We start from the raw sequence: 16693 nt of genomic DNA on the forward strand, positions 1-16693 counted from the left end.
AGTAGACCAGTTATGTAACTGCCAAGCTCACTAGTATCTTGCAAATTTGCGGTAGTCCCTCCAAGCTTCCTACTAAAAAGTATTACTAAATTGTATTACTATTTGCGTCACTAATGGGTTCAGACTACATTTGGTGTCTTTTAGGATGTAAATTCATCTTTTTTGTCCCGGTCAAAAAATCTCAACAACCATTGTATTGATAACAATGAAATAATCATGTACTACTTAATCATTAAAACTACATTCAACACTTTTTACATACGGAAAAGTCTGGTAGCATCTGGACCCTGTACAGTAGATGATGGTTATTTCTCATCTCAAACTTAAAAAAAATCTGGTTAAGAAATCTTGTGCTGCTTGAAGAAAAGGATTGATGCCAACATTATATTTACGGCAGTTCAGCTATCATCAAACGAGGCCCAATATTTTTAAAGGCGCATCGTCACCATGAATAATGTTGCTCTATAAAAACAAAAAGGAAGTGGGGGGGTCTGATGCTGCTCCTCTGACTGTTAATGTATTATCTCACACGAGAAGAATTTGACAAAGGAACAGACTCGTTCTTGATAAAGAACTGAATAATTGTATGATCCAGACGGACCTGCTTGCCACGAAGCATTATTCATTCTGTTCAGTAAATTTCCACAACCCGGAGTGTGGAAAGATTTCCCCCACAGTTTTATTCATTACAATTTCATAAAATAATTGCCGTTATACATTTCATCCATAATGAAAACGCAAGATACAGAAATCAAATCAATAACGTTTTTCGCCCAAAAAATGCGATCATCAATTAAATTGATCACAACATACATATTATATCAAGTCACCTAATGTAGGCAGGTGGAGATATTACAATATACTTGAGGGAAACCGGGAGAATCAATTATCAAATACAACGCAGAGACCTAAATTACTTTTAAATAAGAAGAAACCTCCAAGAATACTTTTGTTAGATGATGGGGGAAACACTACACATGATTAAGTAACTATTTACAAGTCAAATATCTATTTTTTTTACAATATCACTAAACAGTATATGTTTAAAAGTGAACTGAGTTAACGCAAAAGTAAGAAAAGTTACAACCTACTTCACAATATGAGAAGACAAAAAGTGCAACAGACCAAGATCGAACCAAAGTGGGCCGAGGCGAGTGAATAGATAGTGTCTGTTAGCCACATACATAAGCACCTGACCAAGATGCAAGGTGAGCCAAAGAAATGTATCATAACCTGGGAAACCAACAATTCATGGTAATGGTTTATAACTGATTGATAAATTGGTAAATAGGTATCTAGTTGCATGTCTACATGTAGAAAGCCTATATGTAAATGTATGAAACGCTTATTTTACAAAGCTTTATTTGAAAGTGGTATTGAGGTAAACTGTTCAATATATTGAGATTACCTTAAAATCCTAGTGTATCACAAGCCCGGACTGTGAATGGACAGGCTTAACTCATCCCATGTTAACTCGCCATAACACCAGCAGTTTCTGTTCACTGCCATTGCCACTCAGTTCTCATCAGGATGGAAGAACCAGCCAAACGGCTGACACCAGAGTTCAGAGTATAGAATGGGCCATCGAAGACCATACGTATTCTGTGATGATAACGTTTTTGATAAAGCATGCAGCCAAAACTAGGAAAGCTTCTGTGTGTGATGTTGTGTGCTGTGCCTTGGCAACAGATGAGTCCCCTGTTTCTGTAACCCACTCAGAGAAATCGGTGGGTGGTAGAAACCGAATTTCCATTCACAGCTGGATATGGAATGTACCAAATCCTCAGAGATTGTTAGGGTAAGATACATGTGTATATTTTGGGGAAATTTAACAACAAACACTTGTTGTCAGCCTAACACACAGTTACGTAATGCCCACGAAAAACATGTTGGTGAAACAAAAAGTTGCTTTAATATGTTAGTTCACGCTCTCACATCTCTGAGTAAGTTTTGACATCTGAAGGTTCTTAAGCGTGACAGTAACTGTATGTATAATTTAACAAGGCAATTTCAGTGCAACAACACTAAAACATAGCTAGTAAAACAGAACTAAAGCATTGGAGTTGCAGAAAGTACAAAGTATATGACAGTGTAAATGGGCCAATAAAGGTTTCTCAGAGACACAATTGACATAAAGAACACTGAAACATTGAAGACAATGACATGGTAAATGGTAAATGGTCTGTATATATAAAGCACTTTTTTAGTCTTGATGACCACTCAAAGTGCTTTACAGTACTGTTGCAGACATCAGAGCAGACCAATCCTAACACTTGTCATCTCAATGGTAACCTGGGTTGTAGTAAACATAGAATAAAGAAATATTTCATGTTTATTTACTTACACATTATGCCACATACTGGGAAAGGATTGATTGGTATTATATACAAAAAAATCTATTCACGTGAGATGAGCTCCCTTTATTCGGAATTAAATATCTGGAGTGAAATAAATAAACACTGTATTAATTACAACACCAAGGACCATGTACTCAGCTAGTGTCCTCTGACCTACAGTAGTTTAATAATGAACCAAAGTATTTCACATGCATTGATTTTTGTTGAGGTCACTGCAACAATATTAACACTGAACACCACATAATGATTTTCAATAGATTATTATTATAAATAGTATAATCTCTATTATTTAGTAAATTCGTATTATAAAGTGTGAATCGATGAGGGGTTGGAATTATTTACACATTAGGCAACTGTAGTAATTGTATTTTTTAAAACAGATTTTCTTTTATTCTTTTAAATTCCTTTATATAAATTCTTGTTCATCGTTTCTGACACTTTGGATAGACACAAATCCCTTTCTTTCCTCTTCTCATTGCTAAGTATTTGCTATCTGGATATATTAGATTTTTTCTATACACGAAAAAACTTGTTAAGGACATTAAACAAAGCTGAGGCAGTCCGATGTCAGATGCAGGAAGCTCTTATTTCTTAACTTCTAACGAAATGCTTCTAATTAGGACTCCTGAGGGACTGTCAGAAGCCTCAATCCAGATAGACTTGGAAAAAGTGTGTTTATTCCCATTCTCTAACAGTCTAACAGATGCTTGGTGAGTAGTGGGATAAGGAATGCTGGAAGCTACAACCATATTTGGTGTTTCCATTTGTCAATGCCCAAAGTGAGAGTATGAAAAATTTGCCAATAATAAAGCCCCAATAAGTAAGTGAGTGTAAATTTGCAATTAGATCCAGGAATGACCACATGTCCTGCTCAGTAAATTCGAACTTTACATTGAAAATGTACGTTAAAAGAGTCGCATTTTATCATCGGTCAAAATAGATTTTGGCCTGGTTTGGAGATTGAAAGGAAGGTCAAAGAGATCATCCCAGTCACAAATACTCATCATCAGGAAATTTTCCATGGAAAATGTAATGACTCAAAATCTTATTCCCTATAGATGAAATTAAAACAGCTAAAATACATCATTATCAATCATGCTGGGTCTCCTGGTCTCTTTCAACAACTGGATTAATATCAATCAGCCATGCTGCCTGACCTGATGCCTGAGTGTTGTGGTTGAGCCCAGGATGACTTGATACAGTTCTACTCTAGATAATATCCACTGGGTCCATGGAACAGCAACCACGTCTAAACAGGCTGAGATGAGTAGCTACAAATTACCTTTGCCCTTAAGGGTAACTTTGTTGATGGTCTTCATCAACAGATGGAGTTTGCTTAGTTGGCTTCCAATGGATGGATTTTATTTAAAAAATGTTGAGCTGTGTAAGTACTCTTCCTCTGTGTTGATTCAATAGACATCTTTGTTGTCCTGCCCAACAGCACAAATTAGTGCAGGGAGCTTGCCATATTTTCACTATCAATATTAAATGCGTTGGTTTCACAGTACCTCTTCACATGTTGGCTACTAGTAAAATATTGTAGGCAAACCCCATATGCTCATGCGCTGTTAAATCCACAGTCTTTGATATACCAAGGGTCACAGTTCATGTTGGAGTTTATTTTAAGACCACAAAAGACTTTCATTCGTGACTAAATGACACACCGTAAAAATATTAGACCCGTTTAGCCCAAACCCCTGTGGATGTTTACCCGGGGGGGAAACACACAGTGTGACGGTGCAGGAACGGAATGACAGCCAGCCGATGACAACGTGCTACATTTATCACAGTCCCAGACCCTGAGGGATCGATGAAGAAGAAAAAAAGAGAAAAACATGCCAGAGTGATGTGTGTGTCGGAATGAGACAGGAAAACAGTTAAGTGACTTTCCGTATGCTTTGTCATGCTTTGGGTAAAAGAGACAGACTGACTGGGAGGAGAGTGAGAGGGAGTGTTTTGTGTGTGAATGTGTGTGTGTGTGTGTGTGTGAAAAAGGAAGTTTGTCCAGACAGTGTCAGATGACATCACTGTCTGTAATACTGTGTGCGTAGGTGGGGGCGGGATTTCTAGCCCTGCAGCTCTACATTATATAAAGACATTAACTTCATTCAGTCTTTCAGACTTGAGCAGCAGCACAAGCAGCACCAGCAACAGCAGCACAGACGGAGACTAAAGCGGATCAACAGAGAAGTGCCACAGTACCTCTCACACAGTCCAACCACAAGGTAAGAATTATCGCTAGACTAAGCATCTAGAGACCTTTACATGTGTTTTAATTGTTTGGTGTTTTAACAGAATCCTGCGAAACTGTATTGAATTGTAAATGACAGCATTAAAACAGTGTGCCAAATATAAACAGATAACAAATGTGATGGCTGTAGCCAGGTGGGAACCAGGTCTCCCTGTTTAATGAAAATGTTCTCCAGATTCTCCCAAAAGTGGATATGACCTCAGTTTCCTCAGTAGTGATTTTGAATCTGTTATTTCTGCCAGCGATGGCAGGGCATACTGTTTATTATACAGCTTTTTATTTATTTAACTTCATTTTACACTAGATTTAATGCCATCAGTGGTCGACAGTATATTATAGTACATTAAGTAATTTTTGAAATATTATAGTTTCTAGTTACTAAAACAATTTAGATTGTATAAAAAAAACATATGATCTGATCTGATTTACAAGAGAAGACATATAAGTGTTCAAAATGAAACATAAAGTTTAGGAAGTGTGGCACCACAGGGGGAATAACGGATGGAGTGAACACATATTTGAATTTTTTTATTCTGCCAAAAGTGTTTTTAAAGTTCCAGTGTGTTTAATGTGAGGAGGCAAGTGGTGCATTAAACTTGTATGCCTTTTATTAACTTAAAGACTGGATACATGTAATGTCAAAATATTTCTGCTGTAAAAATCAACTGTGAGCAGGAGGAAAGTTTCAGGAATTAGGGGTGCTACCAAATCTGACCCCTCATTTCATGCAGAACCACAAGGTGACCTGTCTTAGACTGATGCACCAGTGGAAATCACCCTAGCTGACTGTGAATCTATGTTTGCTCAAAGTTCAGAGCATGTACTTATGCAAATAGAGGCTAGGGTCAGAAGGTTCCTCCAGTTCCATGATGCTAGTGCTCTCCGTCTGGTTTACTGGATGCTATTGATGTTAGCAGTGGAAAACCAATGTAACTCTTGTTATTGATGTTCTTTTTCTGTCTCCTGTCCCACAAACTACACACACTGCAATACAATGTAACTCCACTGGATATTTACATGCCTTAAATTTGTTCAAAGGAGCAGATCTTGTAGTTCAAGCTTGAAAATGAAAACATATCTTAAACAATGGAGTGAAGGGTTTGAATATGACAACCATAACACAAAAAAGTTTATGACATACAGTCACTGATGTGTAGTCATTTCCTGTATTAGTACATCCGTGACCATTAAATCCCGAAACTGTGCAGTTTTCTCGAAGCTGAAAACATTCACACACTTGAAGTTTTATTGGAAACATCTGAGAGCTGATTCAAACTTCTTTGGAGTGTTGCACAACTCCATACACTCACTCCCTCTCCCTAATAAGAAACAGGAACAATGACAGAACTGTGGGATCCAGTGTTTGCCAACAGACTCTCTTCTGTTTGACATGGGGAGTTTGTTTATCTCCTATGAATACATAGGGCAACATTTTGTCCCGAGTGTCTGCTCTACCTCTAGGGTAAAGACCGCTATTTACACTCACATGATTGATGCATTTTCCAAATATGTGTGGAGAGGAGTCAGAGCGAGTCTTACCGGCCCAGTGACGTGTGCAATTTGTTTGAAATACAGATGTTTACTTTCACTTTTAGGTGATAAAATCAAGTGTGCCTGCTGTATCGGAAGGTGAATTCAAACCAACCCTACTTAAACACTTACCCTTTCTCTTTCTTTCTTTCAGGATGTTTTGTGCCTACATTTTCCTCTTGCTGACCCTGAGCAGAGTAGGGCTGGGCTCTCTGCAGGATAAGCAGACTGACTTTGGCCTGAAGGTCTTCTTCCAGCTGAGCCAGGGCTTTGTGGACAAGAATGTGGCCTTCTCCCCATATGGTGCAGCCTCCATCCTGTCCATGGCTCAGCTCGGTGCAGCCGGCAGCACCCGCAAGGCCTTGACGACTGCTATGGGTTATTCTTTGCAAGGTTAGAGAATGAAGCTAAAATAAATTGATTTACTCATAGACTATACTAAAGAAAAGTCAGAAGGTTTATGAATACTTAAGAATTCCAGCCCCCAACGCATGCTACACATGTTAACAGATGTGTGAGGGATTACTTAACAAATGGACAACTATCTGTGATTTGGGCAGTTACACTGGTGTATTATTGGTGTAAGCATAAAACAAACACTTATCTCCCCTGTCCTGCAGAGCGAGGGACGTCCCGACAGCAGCGTCTCTTGCAGCGGGATCTTTCTAGTGAGGAAGGGGTGGAGATGGCCAGCGGCGTGATGGTGGAGAGAAAGATGAGTTTGGAGAAGGGATTCAGACGGGCCCTGGCCAAGGCCTTCCAGACCCACCCTCACCAGGTGGACTTTACTAAGCCAGACCAGGCAGTCGCCATCATCAACTCATGGGTGTCAGACCACACAGGAGGTACCCACGCCACCCAGCCAACAGTTAACATCTGCTTCCACTTTGTCCCAAGGGGGTTAATGTCTTTTCTTCCATCTCCTGTAACTTATTTGATATCTGTGCCTTCACCCTCTAGGGTCCATCCCTGAGTTCTTGGCATCTGGATCTCTGAGTGACGAGACCCGCCTGGTCCTCCTTAATGCTCTCCACTTCCAGGGCCTCTGGAAATTTCCCTTTGACCCCACACTGACACAGGAGAGGATGTTCCACTGCGCAAATGGCAGTAGTGTGCCCGTGCACATGATGAGACTCACAAACTACTACAGTTATGGTAGGCTGTCACTTTGCACACATTCCTCTCAGTTGAACACGTTGTTCTAAATTTGACAGATCTTTGACTTAATTAGAGAATACTCCTTCTCCCTTTAACCAACAGGCGAATTCGTAACTCCTGATGGGGTGGACTATGATGTCATTGAAGTGCCATATGAGGCTGACTCTCTGAGCATGCTGCTAGTGTCACCCTTTGAGCCTGAAGTTCAACTGAACATGCTCAGTGCAGATCTGAGCAGCAAGAGGATTCAGCAGTGGAGGGCAGAACTGAGGAAAGTCAAGAGGCAGCTGGCCATGCCCAGGTGAGTTTATCCCACTGCGTAGTAGTTGTACATGGAATGACAACACAATTGTATTTACACTTGTTTTAAATCACAATCACAATGTCTCCCTGACCCCCTCTGGAAGTGGTTTTGCCGACCAGACCACAATCTGTCCTAAACTATGTAGGGTGCATTGAGGACACCTTTACTATCATGTGGTAATGTTCTATTATAATTGAATTGCCCAAAACACATCTAATTTTGGGTGTGAAAGGGTTTATAATTCTTATGCAGTTTAAAGGCTTTAGCAACAAAGACGAACACTGATGACGTATGTGTTCACCTCTGTGTGCAGGTTCACACTGAACACAGAGGTGAACTTGAGGACTACTCTGCTTAACATGGGTCTGGGAGACATGTTCAACCTGGCTAGTGCTGACTTCACACGCATCACAAGTAAGTTCATTAAGTTTGTCAGTTAATTTTGTGACACTTCATGTTAAGGTACTCTTAATCCCCATGAACTAGTTTCTTAATCACAACCAGTGAATTAGATGCATGCAAGACCTCACTTTATAATGGAGGCCATATTCTGAGGTGGAAAGATTTAATTATGGCTTATTTGGATGTATTCAACACTTTGTTGTGTTATTCACATATAATGACTAATTATGGTTTTACTACCTTATAAATCACATACTGAGTAAAGCATATTGAAGTCATATTTTGTATCAGTTGTATCTGGTGTTTCCTGTTCTAATCTCTGTAGTCCTGTTTTTTTTATACCTTCGAGTTCCCTTACTGCTAGCCTGACGTTGTCAGACTCACAATTCTAGTCAGAATGTGATTCTGAGACCGCTCCATTGGGCTGTGATTATGGGGCGTGTTTCAACTGACCAGGAAATAAAATTCCTCTTCACTCAATTGGATAGACCTACAACCAATCAGAGCAGCATAGTATGTTAAGCAACGCATTGTGAGTTATTTACTAACGCCGGGTTCACACCGGACGCTGAAGTGATGCCGAAGCGACGCTTCAGCGCAGCGCAAAGCCTTAAATAACAGCTGGCTCCCATCCACTCCCATGTTAAAACTTTGTGCGGGTCATACCGGAGGCTGAAGCACCGCGCTGCGTCAAGGCTGCCTCGCTCCGTGCAGCGATCGTTTCGCCGTCATTTTTTTGCGCTTGACGCGAATGTATTGCACCAGGAAACACACTGAAAAACGATTTTAAACTATATTGATGACATATCTTATATGATATAAATGATCAAATATGCATCCCATACTTTGAAGTCCCCTTCTGTTGTCCTGGAGTTTTAATTTGACCAATGACATTATTAAATGTCCCCCTCTGCCAATCCACTACAGCCACACAAGCAGTGATACAGATAAAAAGAGAGAGAGAGGGGGCTACGTATTCTTCACATAGGCTTGAGTGGAGAATACTTAATTTACCCGACATTTAACGGAGCAAACAGCGAAGTTCTTCAACATGGATGACATTAAATTAATAATTGAAGTGGAGAAGTACAGTGAGTTGTATGTTGGAGCAACAAGTAAGTATATGCTTTTAATCTACTGGATCAACGGGTGATATTATTAGCGCTGCCCGGCGGTTCAGCGTCGCTTCAGTGTCCGGTGTGAACAGCCAAGCGCCGGTGCGACAGGGATTAGCGCAGTGCTTTGGCGTCGCCTCCACGTTCTCTGTTCCTCTTTCAAAATGAATGCGCTGTCTATGTCTTCTAAAACAGACTCAATGGCAGCATCTACACATCTCAGCTCTCCAGCGGCAGGCATGTTTGTTGAAAACAAATTCAACCCAAGGGCACTTTGATGACGTGGTTGGTTTACGTTACCGTTGATCATCTGTCCATCATCGTATAAAGCCCGCCCTGACAATCTGATTGGTCCGGATGATTTCGAACCGGGCATAATTTCTCCCCAACGGAGCGACTCCAGACTGAACTTCCCGACCTCAAATGTTGTGGGCTGCGCTAAGTTTGTCTGGCATCCAGGCTACCTTACTGCATGACCATGTTAGAAATTATAATAAGTAGAAAACTAAGTTGTGTGTGTTTGTTCTGCAGCAGATGAAAGGCTGTGTGTGTCGAAGGTCCTCCACAGAGTAAAGATCGAGGTGAATGAGCGAGGAACCAAGGGAGCAGCAGCAACAGGTAGGGTACACACACACTCACACACGCACACACCCACACGGATTGGATATTTTCTCTTATTCATCTAAATGAATTTAGAAAAGTCACAATATCAAAAACTCATTAACACTGATGAACACTGACAAGCTTGTCTACCTCCATAATGTTAGTCAGTTGGGGATTCATTCAGTTGGGGATTCATTCAGTTGGCGGAAGAGTGAATGATGACAAATGTCAATTATATCAGTGATTTTTTTTTTTTGGGGGGGGGGGGTTCTATATATTGTTATATTATTCACCATTAACCTGAAACAAAAATTGTCTTGACGCAGTAATGATTATCTAATCTGGTGTTATCATTGATTTCTCATAGAGAAAGTTCTGCACATAAATATACTATAAAGTGTTTTGAGTGGGCATCAGGACTAGAAAAACGATAAATATATAACAGACCGTTTACCATTTCCTATATATATCCTGTACCTTAACTTTTAATGTGAAAACAATCAACAGATATGAGGCATGCAAGGCCAGGCAAAAATGACGGGAGCCCAAAGCTAATGTTGTCTTCTCCCTTCCTCCCTCTCTTAGCGGCTATCATGTTTTCGCGTATGGCAGTGGAGGAGATCACCCTGGACCGACCCTTCCTCTTCCTCATCCAGCACAAACCCACAGGTAACACTCCCTCTCCTGTTTACACTTTAAATCTCATTGAACTGTACAAGTCAGCTGAGTGGTGTCCAACTTTCATTGTTTCCTGTGTTCAGGTACGGTTCTGTTCATGGGTCAGTTCAACCAGCCCCAGTAACACTAACATTCCGAAAGACCTACCTATATGTCTGCCTACCCGCTACATGTTGACCACACCGGACCACCATAATTCATGTGACCGCTCATGACTGTGTAAACTAATAAATGAAAGGTTCAAATTTGAAATGCTAAATTCAAGAACACTGGGACAAAGAGATTTGACATGAAAGACGTTGGAAACAGGACTGACTGAAGATATTCTTTGAAAAGACTTGATATGGTTGCTGTTTATTTATTTCTCTGAATGTTTGTGGTTCACAGATGAAGGAAAGTAAACTAATGAGGTAGCTTACTGTTGTTTAACACAACACACACTGATGCACTTCACATAGGGCGATGTAGCTGCAGACAGACTGATGCCTGTATTATTACTAAAGCAGATGTATTTTGTATCTATTTTTGCAATGTTGACTTTTATTGTGTTGTTTACCTCGTATTGTTACGTTTCATTTATATTTTTGCAGTACTCGTATTTATTAAAATTCTATGTTTTTACAAAGTTGCCGTGTCTGCGGTCCTTGTGGCGTTCATGAGATCTGTGGATGGTCATCACTGACCTCTTGTGTCTAAATACAAAAAAGTTCCCCAATTTCAAATTATGTGACGTAATCTCAATGTGGCCATGAATATATTTAATGAAATTAGCTTTGAATACGATACATTATCACAATTACAGAAAATTACTTTTTCAAAACAGTCCATCACCTGTAAGTACTAGGGCCATGAAATAACATCAGAAAAATGAATTGACACTAGCAGTCAATTTGAATGTCTAATTGGGTCCATACTATAGAGAGATTATAAATGGTATCCTGTGTTGGTATTATGACTAGGGTTGCAAAATTCCAGGAATATTCAAAGCTGGAAACTTTCCATGGGAATTAATGGGAATATACCGGGAATTAAAGGGAATTAACTGGAAACTGTGTGGGTAATTTATACTAACTGTATTTACCTTGTCATATTCAGACATAAATATAAACATTTTGTTTTGTCATAGGCTGATTTGAGCCCTAAAGAAACTTTGGGCACTTGACTATATGCTTCTGCATCTTTGTGTCATTCTTAACATAGGTCTTTGCACAGTATTTGCAAATGTACACAGCCTTTCCTTCTACATTGGCTTGGGTGAAATGTCTCCACACATGAGAGTGCACGTGGCATTGTTCTGTTGAATAAGATGAGAAAAAAGCTTGTAAAAAAAACACGAATGCAATGCCAGAGATATAAATAGTTGGCCCATTGGAATCATCTTTAAAATTAGGGCTGTGAAAAGATTAACATTTTTAATCAAATTAATCGCAGGTTTCTATATATTAATCATGATTAATCACATTACCAATTTTCTCTGTATATTTTTGTGAAAACAAAAATGTTATGACAAAAGATGGATATATACATTTAACATGTTTTCTTTTTATATTCATAAATAAACAAAACAATGGTGCTGCAACTCAGCAGTTCTTTAGCAGTTGTCTTTGCTATTCCATATGGAACATTAATATAATCTTCATCCTAAACAGAATTCGGGCTTCTTAGTCATTGTATGGTTGAATAAAACTTTTTTATTTTCTTTTTAAATCAAACAGAATTTGTTTTAGCTTCTTAGCCATTCTTTTTATAGGATGGTTGAAATTATTTATATTTTTTGTCAAACAACCATTAACCACACCATGACACAATCTAATGCCTCTCAAGGTCCTCTTAGCTAGTCGTTCTTTAGCCAGTTGGTGAGGCAAACTAACTTGTTCACATTCTATGACAGTAAAGCTGACCGCTTCTTTTGCCCAATGTGTCCTGCAAGTGAAGCTGGTTTGGCGCATGCACTTGAACGCCCCTCGCCGACAAATGCTGGCTTCGCGTTGCGGTGGTACTTTAGGCGGGTATTGCTTTGGCGTCGCCCCCACGTTCTCTGTTCCTCTTTCAAAATGAATGCACTGTCAATGTCTTCTAAAACAGACTCAATGGCAGCATCTACACATCTCAGCTCTCCAGCGGCAGGCATGTTTGTTGAAAACGAATTCAACCCAAGGGCACTTTGATGACGTGGTTGATTATGTTACCGTTGATCATCTGTCCATCATCGTATAAAGCCCGCCCTGACAATCTGATTGGCCCGGTCGGGCATAATTTCTCCCCAACGGAGCGACTCCAGACCGAACTTCCCGACCTCAAATGTTGTGGCTAAGTTCGTCTGCCATCCAGGCTAGCGACTAGTGCAGAGTGGGCGGAATTGTGGGTATATTGGAATGTCCTTCTGCGCATGCGTTAAATGCGTAAAAAAAAAAAAAAAACGAATTAATCCTGTAATTTTATCATAACGCGTTAACGCTTTATTTTTCACAGCTCTATTAAACATATTTTACAATTTGTAGTGATTAAAAATGGTTCAGAGATGACAGTTAATGTCAATTTGGTTCAACAAGTATCCAGAATAAGACGGGACGGGAGGCTGAGATATCAGAACAAAATACAATTTATTTAATAGATGCAAATGATTTACAACAACAAAATGACAAAGGAGGGCTTCTACTTTATGGAGCCAATAATTCACCACCATTCAAGTCACTACCACTGAAATGCACAGTCCCAGTCAACCATATATATTGCACCTTGCCATAGAACAATACAAAACACAAAGAAACAAATAATCAAAACAAATAATCTAAATAAAATCTAAAGTGGGAAAAAAACAGTTACCGTAACTATTTTGCTGGAGCAACCCTATAAAATAAACATGTTATAGTTAGGTCACACAATTTAAACACATTTATAATATTTAAAAACCTTTACAAACATAAAAACACATCCTTATTTCATACCTTTAATTCATTAAAATAAAGCAGGGATAGCGTGCATCCACGGCGACACCGTCGCACACACACGCACACAGCTTCACGCTGCGCTCTAAGGACAAACTTCAGTTAACTTTCTCTGTGATCTCCGTTAACATTACATAAATTTCAGCAACTTACCACGACAAACAATTTCGCCCACACTTGCTGCGCTCACGCTAACCTTCCGCACACACCCACAGGACCGGCAGTGGGGAGGAGAGGACGAGGGAGAGTGCTAAGGTGTCCCTAAATAAACTCCTCCGCCTCCCCGCAGCCTATAGGAGTTGCAGTCCTGTCAGGTTAATTAACACATCCAGAACTGGGAAAATTACATTGCTAAAAGTATAAAACTTTATTAAGAATTGACCCGCTACAGATAAATTAATAGAAATAGGCCAGATGAACAGATGAACAATCCTCAATCAGCATGCTTATATATTTCCCCCAGTAATATCATCAAAACTTACCTGACAAGTCCTGCACACTACAGCAGGCCTCAACAGTGTACAGGATGCTGACAATTATCTGAGATTAAGATGCATTTATTTGTCCCAAACACATGCACAGACATGCACAGGCACACTCATGCAGGTAGGGAAATTTAACCTCTGCTTTTGACCCATCTGGTGCAGGACACACAGAGCAGTGAGGGACCATGTAGGGCGCCCGGGGAGCAGATGTTTGGGGAGTAAGGTACCTTGCCCAGGGGCAGAATCCTCTTGGATTTTTGGACAGATCCATCCAGGTTTGTGTTTTTGTTGTTTCTCCGTGGAGTCGAACCATAGTTTTTTGCCCATAGTCCAAGTTTCTGCCACTAGTCCACCGCCTCTCCTGTGCATGTGATGGAGAAATGCACAGTGCAGGGTTGAAATTCAACGTGCAGCGTGTGCTGCATTCAATACATCTTTAAAATAGAGTTTTGAATGATGTTTTTATTGCTCAGCGTTTAATTTGTGAAAATTTTTTTTTTTTTCAAAATTCCCAAAATTCCAGAGCTGAATATTCCCATGGAAAGTTTCCGGAAAGTGTCCGCCCCTTCGCAACCCTAATTATGATAATATAATTCAGTGTAAAGAGTGAACTCCTTCAAATGTATTCAAAGTTAACAAGTTCAAATTATATATTTGTGTTCAGGTATAATTGTCTTTAAGTACTTCATGTGAATAAAGTCTACATGAGTCAATGCCACTATGTATTGTTTGTCACAAGAATGTATTTACCATCTTGAGGTTTGTACTATGAAGCAGGATCTGTGGTTAAGTAGTTTCAGGTTGAACTCTGGGTTTTGTCAGGGTTACTAAAGTGGCACACTTCTCTATCACGGTTACTCTAACCGGTTTTAAAGCGGGTTAAGTTTGCACTAAGACATCAAAAACTATCATCAGCCCAACTATTGACCAATCAGATCCCAGGAAAGGTTTACAGTGCAGTGAGGATTAATACAAAACAGCAGATGTTGTATAGATGAATGGAATAGTTTTACAGTTCAGACTATCGATGTGTGTACCTCTTTTAAAACTTCTAAAGAACAGAGTTAGAGTTTGTCCCACAGAATAAATACATCACAAAATAAATTAAAAACAACAGACAGACAAAAATTATCCACACATTGGACCCACACCAGTGAACATTTTCCTTGATTAACCTGTCAGTCAGAGCATGTCTGACTTTTAAAAAATTGCATCACATTATAATAGTTTATCATCAGACAAAAGAACAAATACTCACGCAGTAATGAACTTTGTTTACATTTGTTCACTTTTTTTTGTCAATATAGCTGAATTTGCATGCAGTTATCAGTATTTATTCTCCCATCGATGTTCTTAGTAGTTTTTCCTTACTCTTTTTGAGGGTTAAGGCAGAGGAGGTCACACCATGTTAAAGCCCTATGAGACATATTATGATTTGTGAATATGGGCTATACAAATACAATTTGATTGATTGATTGATTGCCAGATACCTTGTTTTTGAGTGGACCTTCCCAATGACAGGGAGGATTAAAGTCTCACAGAGACAGAGTAGCACATTCTGTCTTCTGTTACATTTAACAGAAAAACTCCATAGGTCTCTTAGTCTGTCTATATCCAGATTTGTATGGGTTAAATGTTTAGTTGGGTTAAAATATGGATTTATTATCGATTGTAAGAAATATTTAGCTGTACCAAAAAGCAAAAAATTTAAGATCCTGTAGGCAGTTAGAGCTCTCAGCATTAGATCATAAAAAGAGGATTATTAAATATTTAGGATCTAACCTTAAATATGGATGTTAAATCATTAAGTCATGTGCTGGCATCCAATGAAGTTTGGTTCCATAGTGAGAGGCAGGACTAACCAGTGGTGTTTATAGAAAATCATCATCACACTGTCATAGAAAACAACCCCTCTGTTGCATTTTAGTTAATATGAGTTTATTCTAAACAATGTTACATGAACATAATTTATTGCGATTTGTGGAGTTCTTAGTTCGGAGTTGGCTGAGGTAGAGTGGTCATCCTCTAACCTGAAGGTCGGCAGTTCGATCCCCAGTCTGACCCATCTGCATGCCGAAGTGTCTTTGGGCAAGATGCTAAACCCCAAATGGCCCCCCATTGAATAACAAAGTGCTGCGAATAGATGCACTGTATGAATGTGTGTATGAATGGGTGAATGTAGAGCTGTACTGTAAAGCGCTTTGAGTGGTCATCAAGACTAGAAAAGCGCTATATAAATACAAAACCATTTACCATTATTCACAACAGATATATCACACGAATTATGATAGATCCTTTGGTTACGAGATTATTTACATTAACAAATGTGTTCTTGTAAAGTATGATTTAAAGTTAGATTTTGTTATCTTGATTATCATTAAGAATTAACGATTCTTATCTCCATTTAATGAACATATATATATATATATATATACAATTATTGCGATAAATCCCCATTTTTCCAATTAGATTTAATATAGAAAAGTGTTGAATTTAGAGGTCACATTTTCAATGGCTTATTTTAATCTTACAGTTAAAACATGTTGGTCAAGTTGTAGTTAATCATTTATAATCACAAAACATAACTGACATGATATCAATGAGGACATATTTACTAAAAACACTTTCAAAATATCTTAAAAACATATGAAAATACATATAAGAGTAAATATGTATATTTGAATTAATTTGTTATTTGGCACAGATGAAAAAAGCGATGGATCCAAATAGCAAATAACAGGAAATGTAATCACAAATCTTTCTTGTGCAAGACAGAGTGCATTTCTTAGGGAGCGGAAACATTGATAAAACATATAAAGAAGAGCTAATTATTTGAAAAATGTCCAGCAAAGAATATATTCA

At 39.0% G+C, this 16693-nt stretch overlaps 1 protein-coding gene across 2 annotated transcripts; it reads left to right on the forward strand.

The window, feature by feature from the left end:
• Positions 1 to 4451: 4451 nt before the first annotated feature.
• On the forward strand, positions 4452 to 11023 carry serpine1 (serpin peptidase inhibitor, clade E (nexin, plasminogen activator inhibitor type 1), member 1). 2 transcript variants are annotated; one of them, XM_062384312.1, is made up of 9 exons: positions 4452 to 4582; positions 6293 to 6531; positions 6759 to 6983; positions 7099 to 7293; positions 7399 to 7597; positions 7914 to 8014; positions 9649 to 9735; positions 10306 to 10389; positions 10482 to 11023. In XM_062384312.1, the coding sequence occupies exons 2-9, from the start codon at positions 6294 to 6296 to the stop codon at positions 10520 to 10522; spliced, it is 1170 nt and encodes a 389-aa protein (XP_062240296.1). In that variant the 5' UTR covers positions 4452 to 4582; position 6293; the 3' UTR covers positions 10523 to 11023. The 2 variants fall into 2 exon arrangements, with proteins under 2 accessions (XP_062240296.1, XP_062240297.1); XM_062384313.1 differs by having other exon boundaries at positions 9652 to 9735.
• Positions 11024 to 16693: the final 5670 nt, after the last annotated feature.

Source organism: Platichthys flesus, chromosome 24 (genome assembly GCF_949316205.1).
Source record: "Platichthys flesus chromosome 24, fPlaFle2.1, whole genome shotgun sequence".
Classification (NCBI taxonomy): Eukaryota; Metazoa; Chordata; class Actinopteri; order Pleuronectiformes; family Pleuronectidae; genus Platichthys; species Platichthys flesus.

Bases quoted from the DNA above. Each gene is read 5' to 3' on its own strand.
- serpine1 (XM_062384312.1), top strand. From the start codon at position 6,294: ATGTTTTGTGCCTACATTTTCCTCTTGCTGACCCTGAGCAGAGTAGGG. The intron at 8,015-9,648 runs GTAAGTTCATTA...TTTGTTCTGCAG, and splicing joins TGACTTCACACGCATCACAA to CAGATGAAAGGCTGTGTGTG. The intron at 9,736-10,305 runs GTAGGGTACACA...TCCCTCTCTTAG, and splicing joins CAAGGGAGCAGCAGCAACAG to CGGCTATCATGTTTTCGCGT.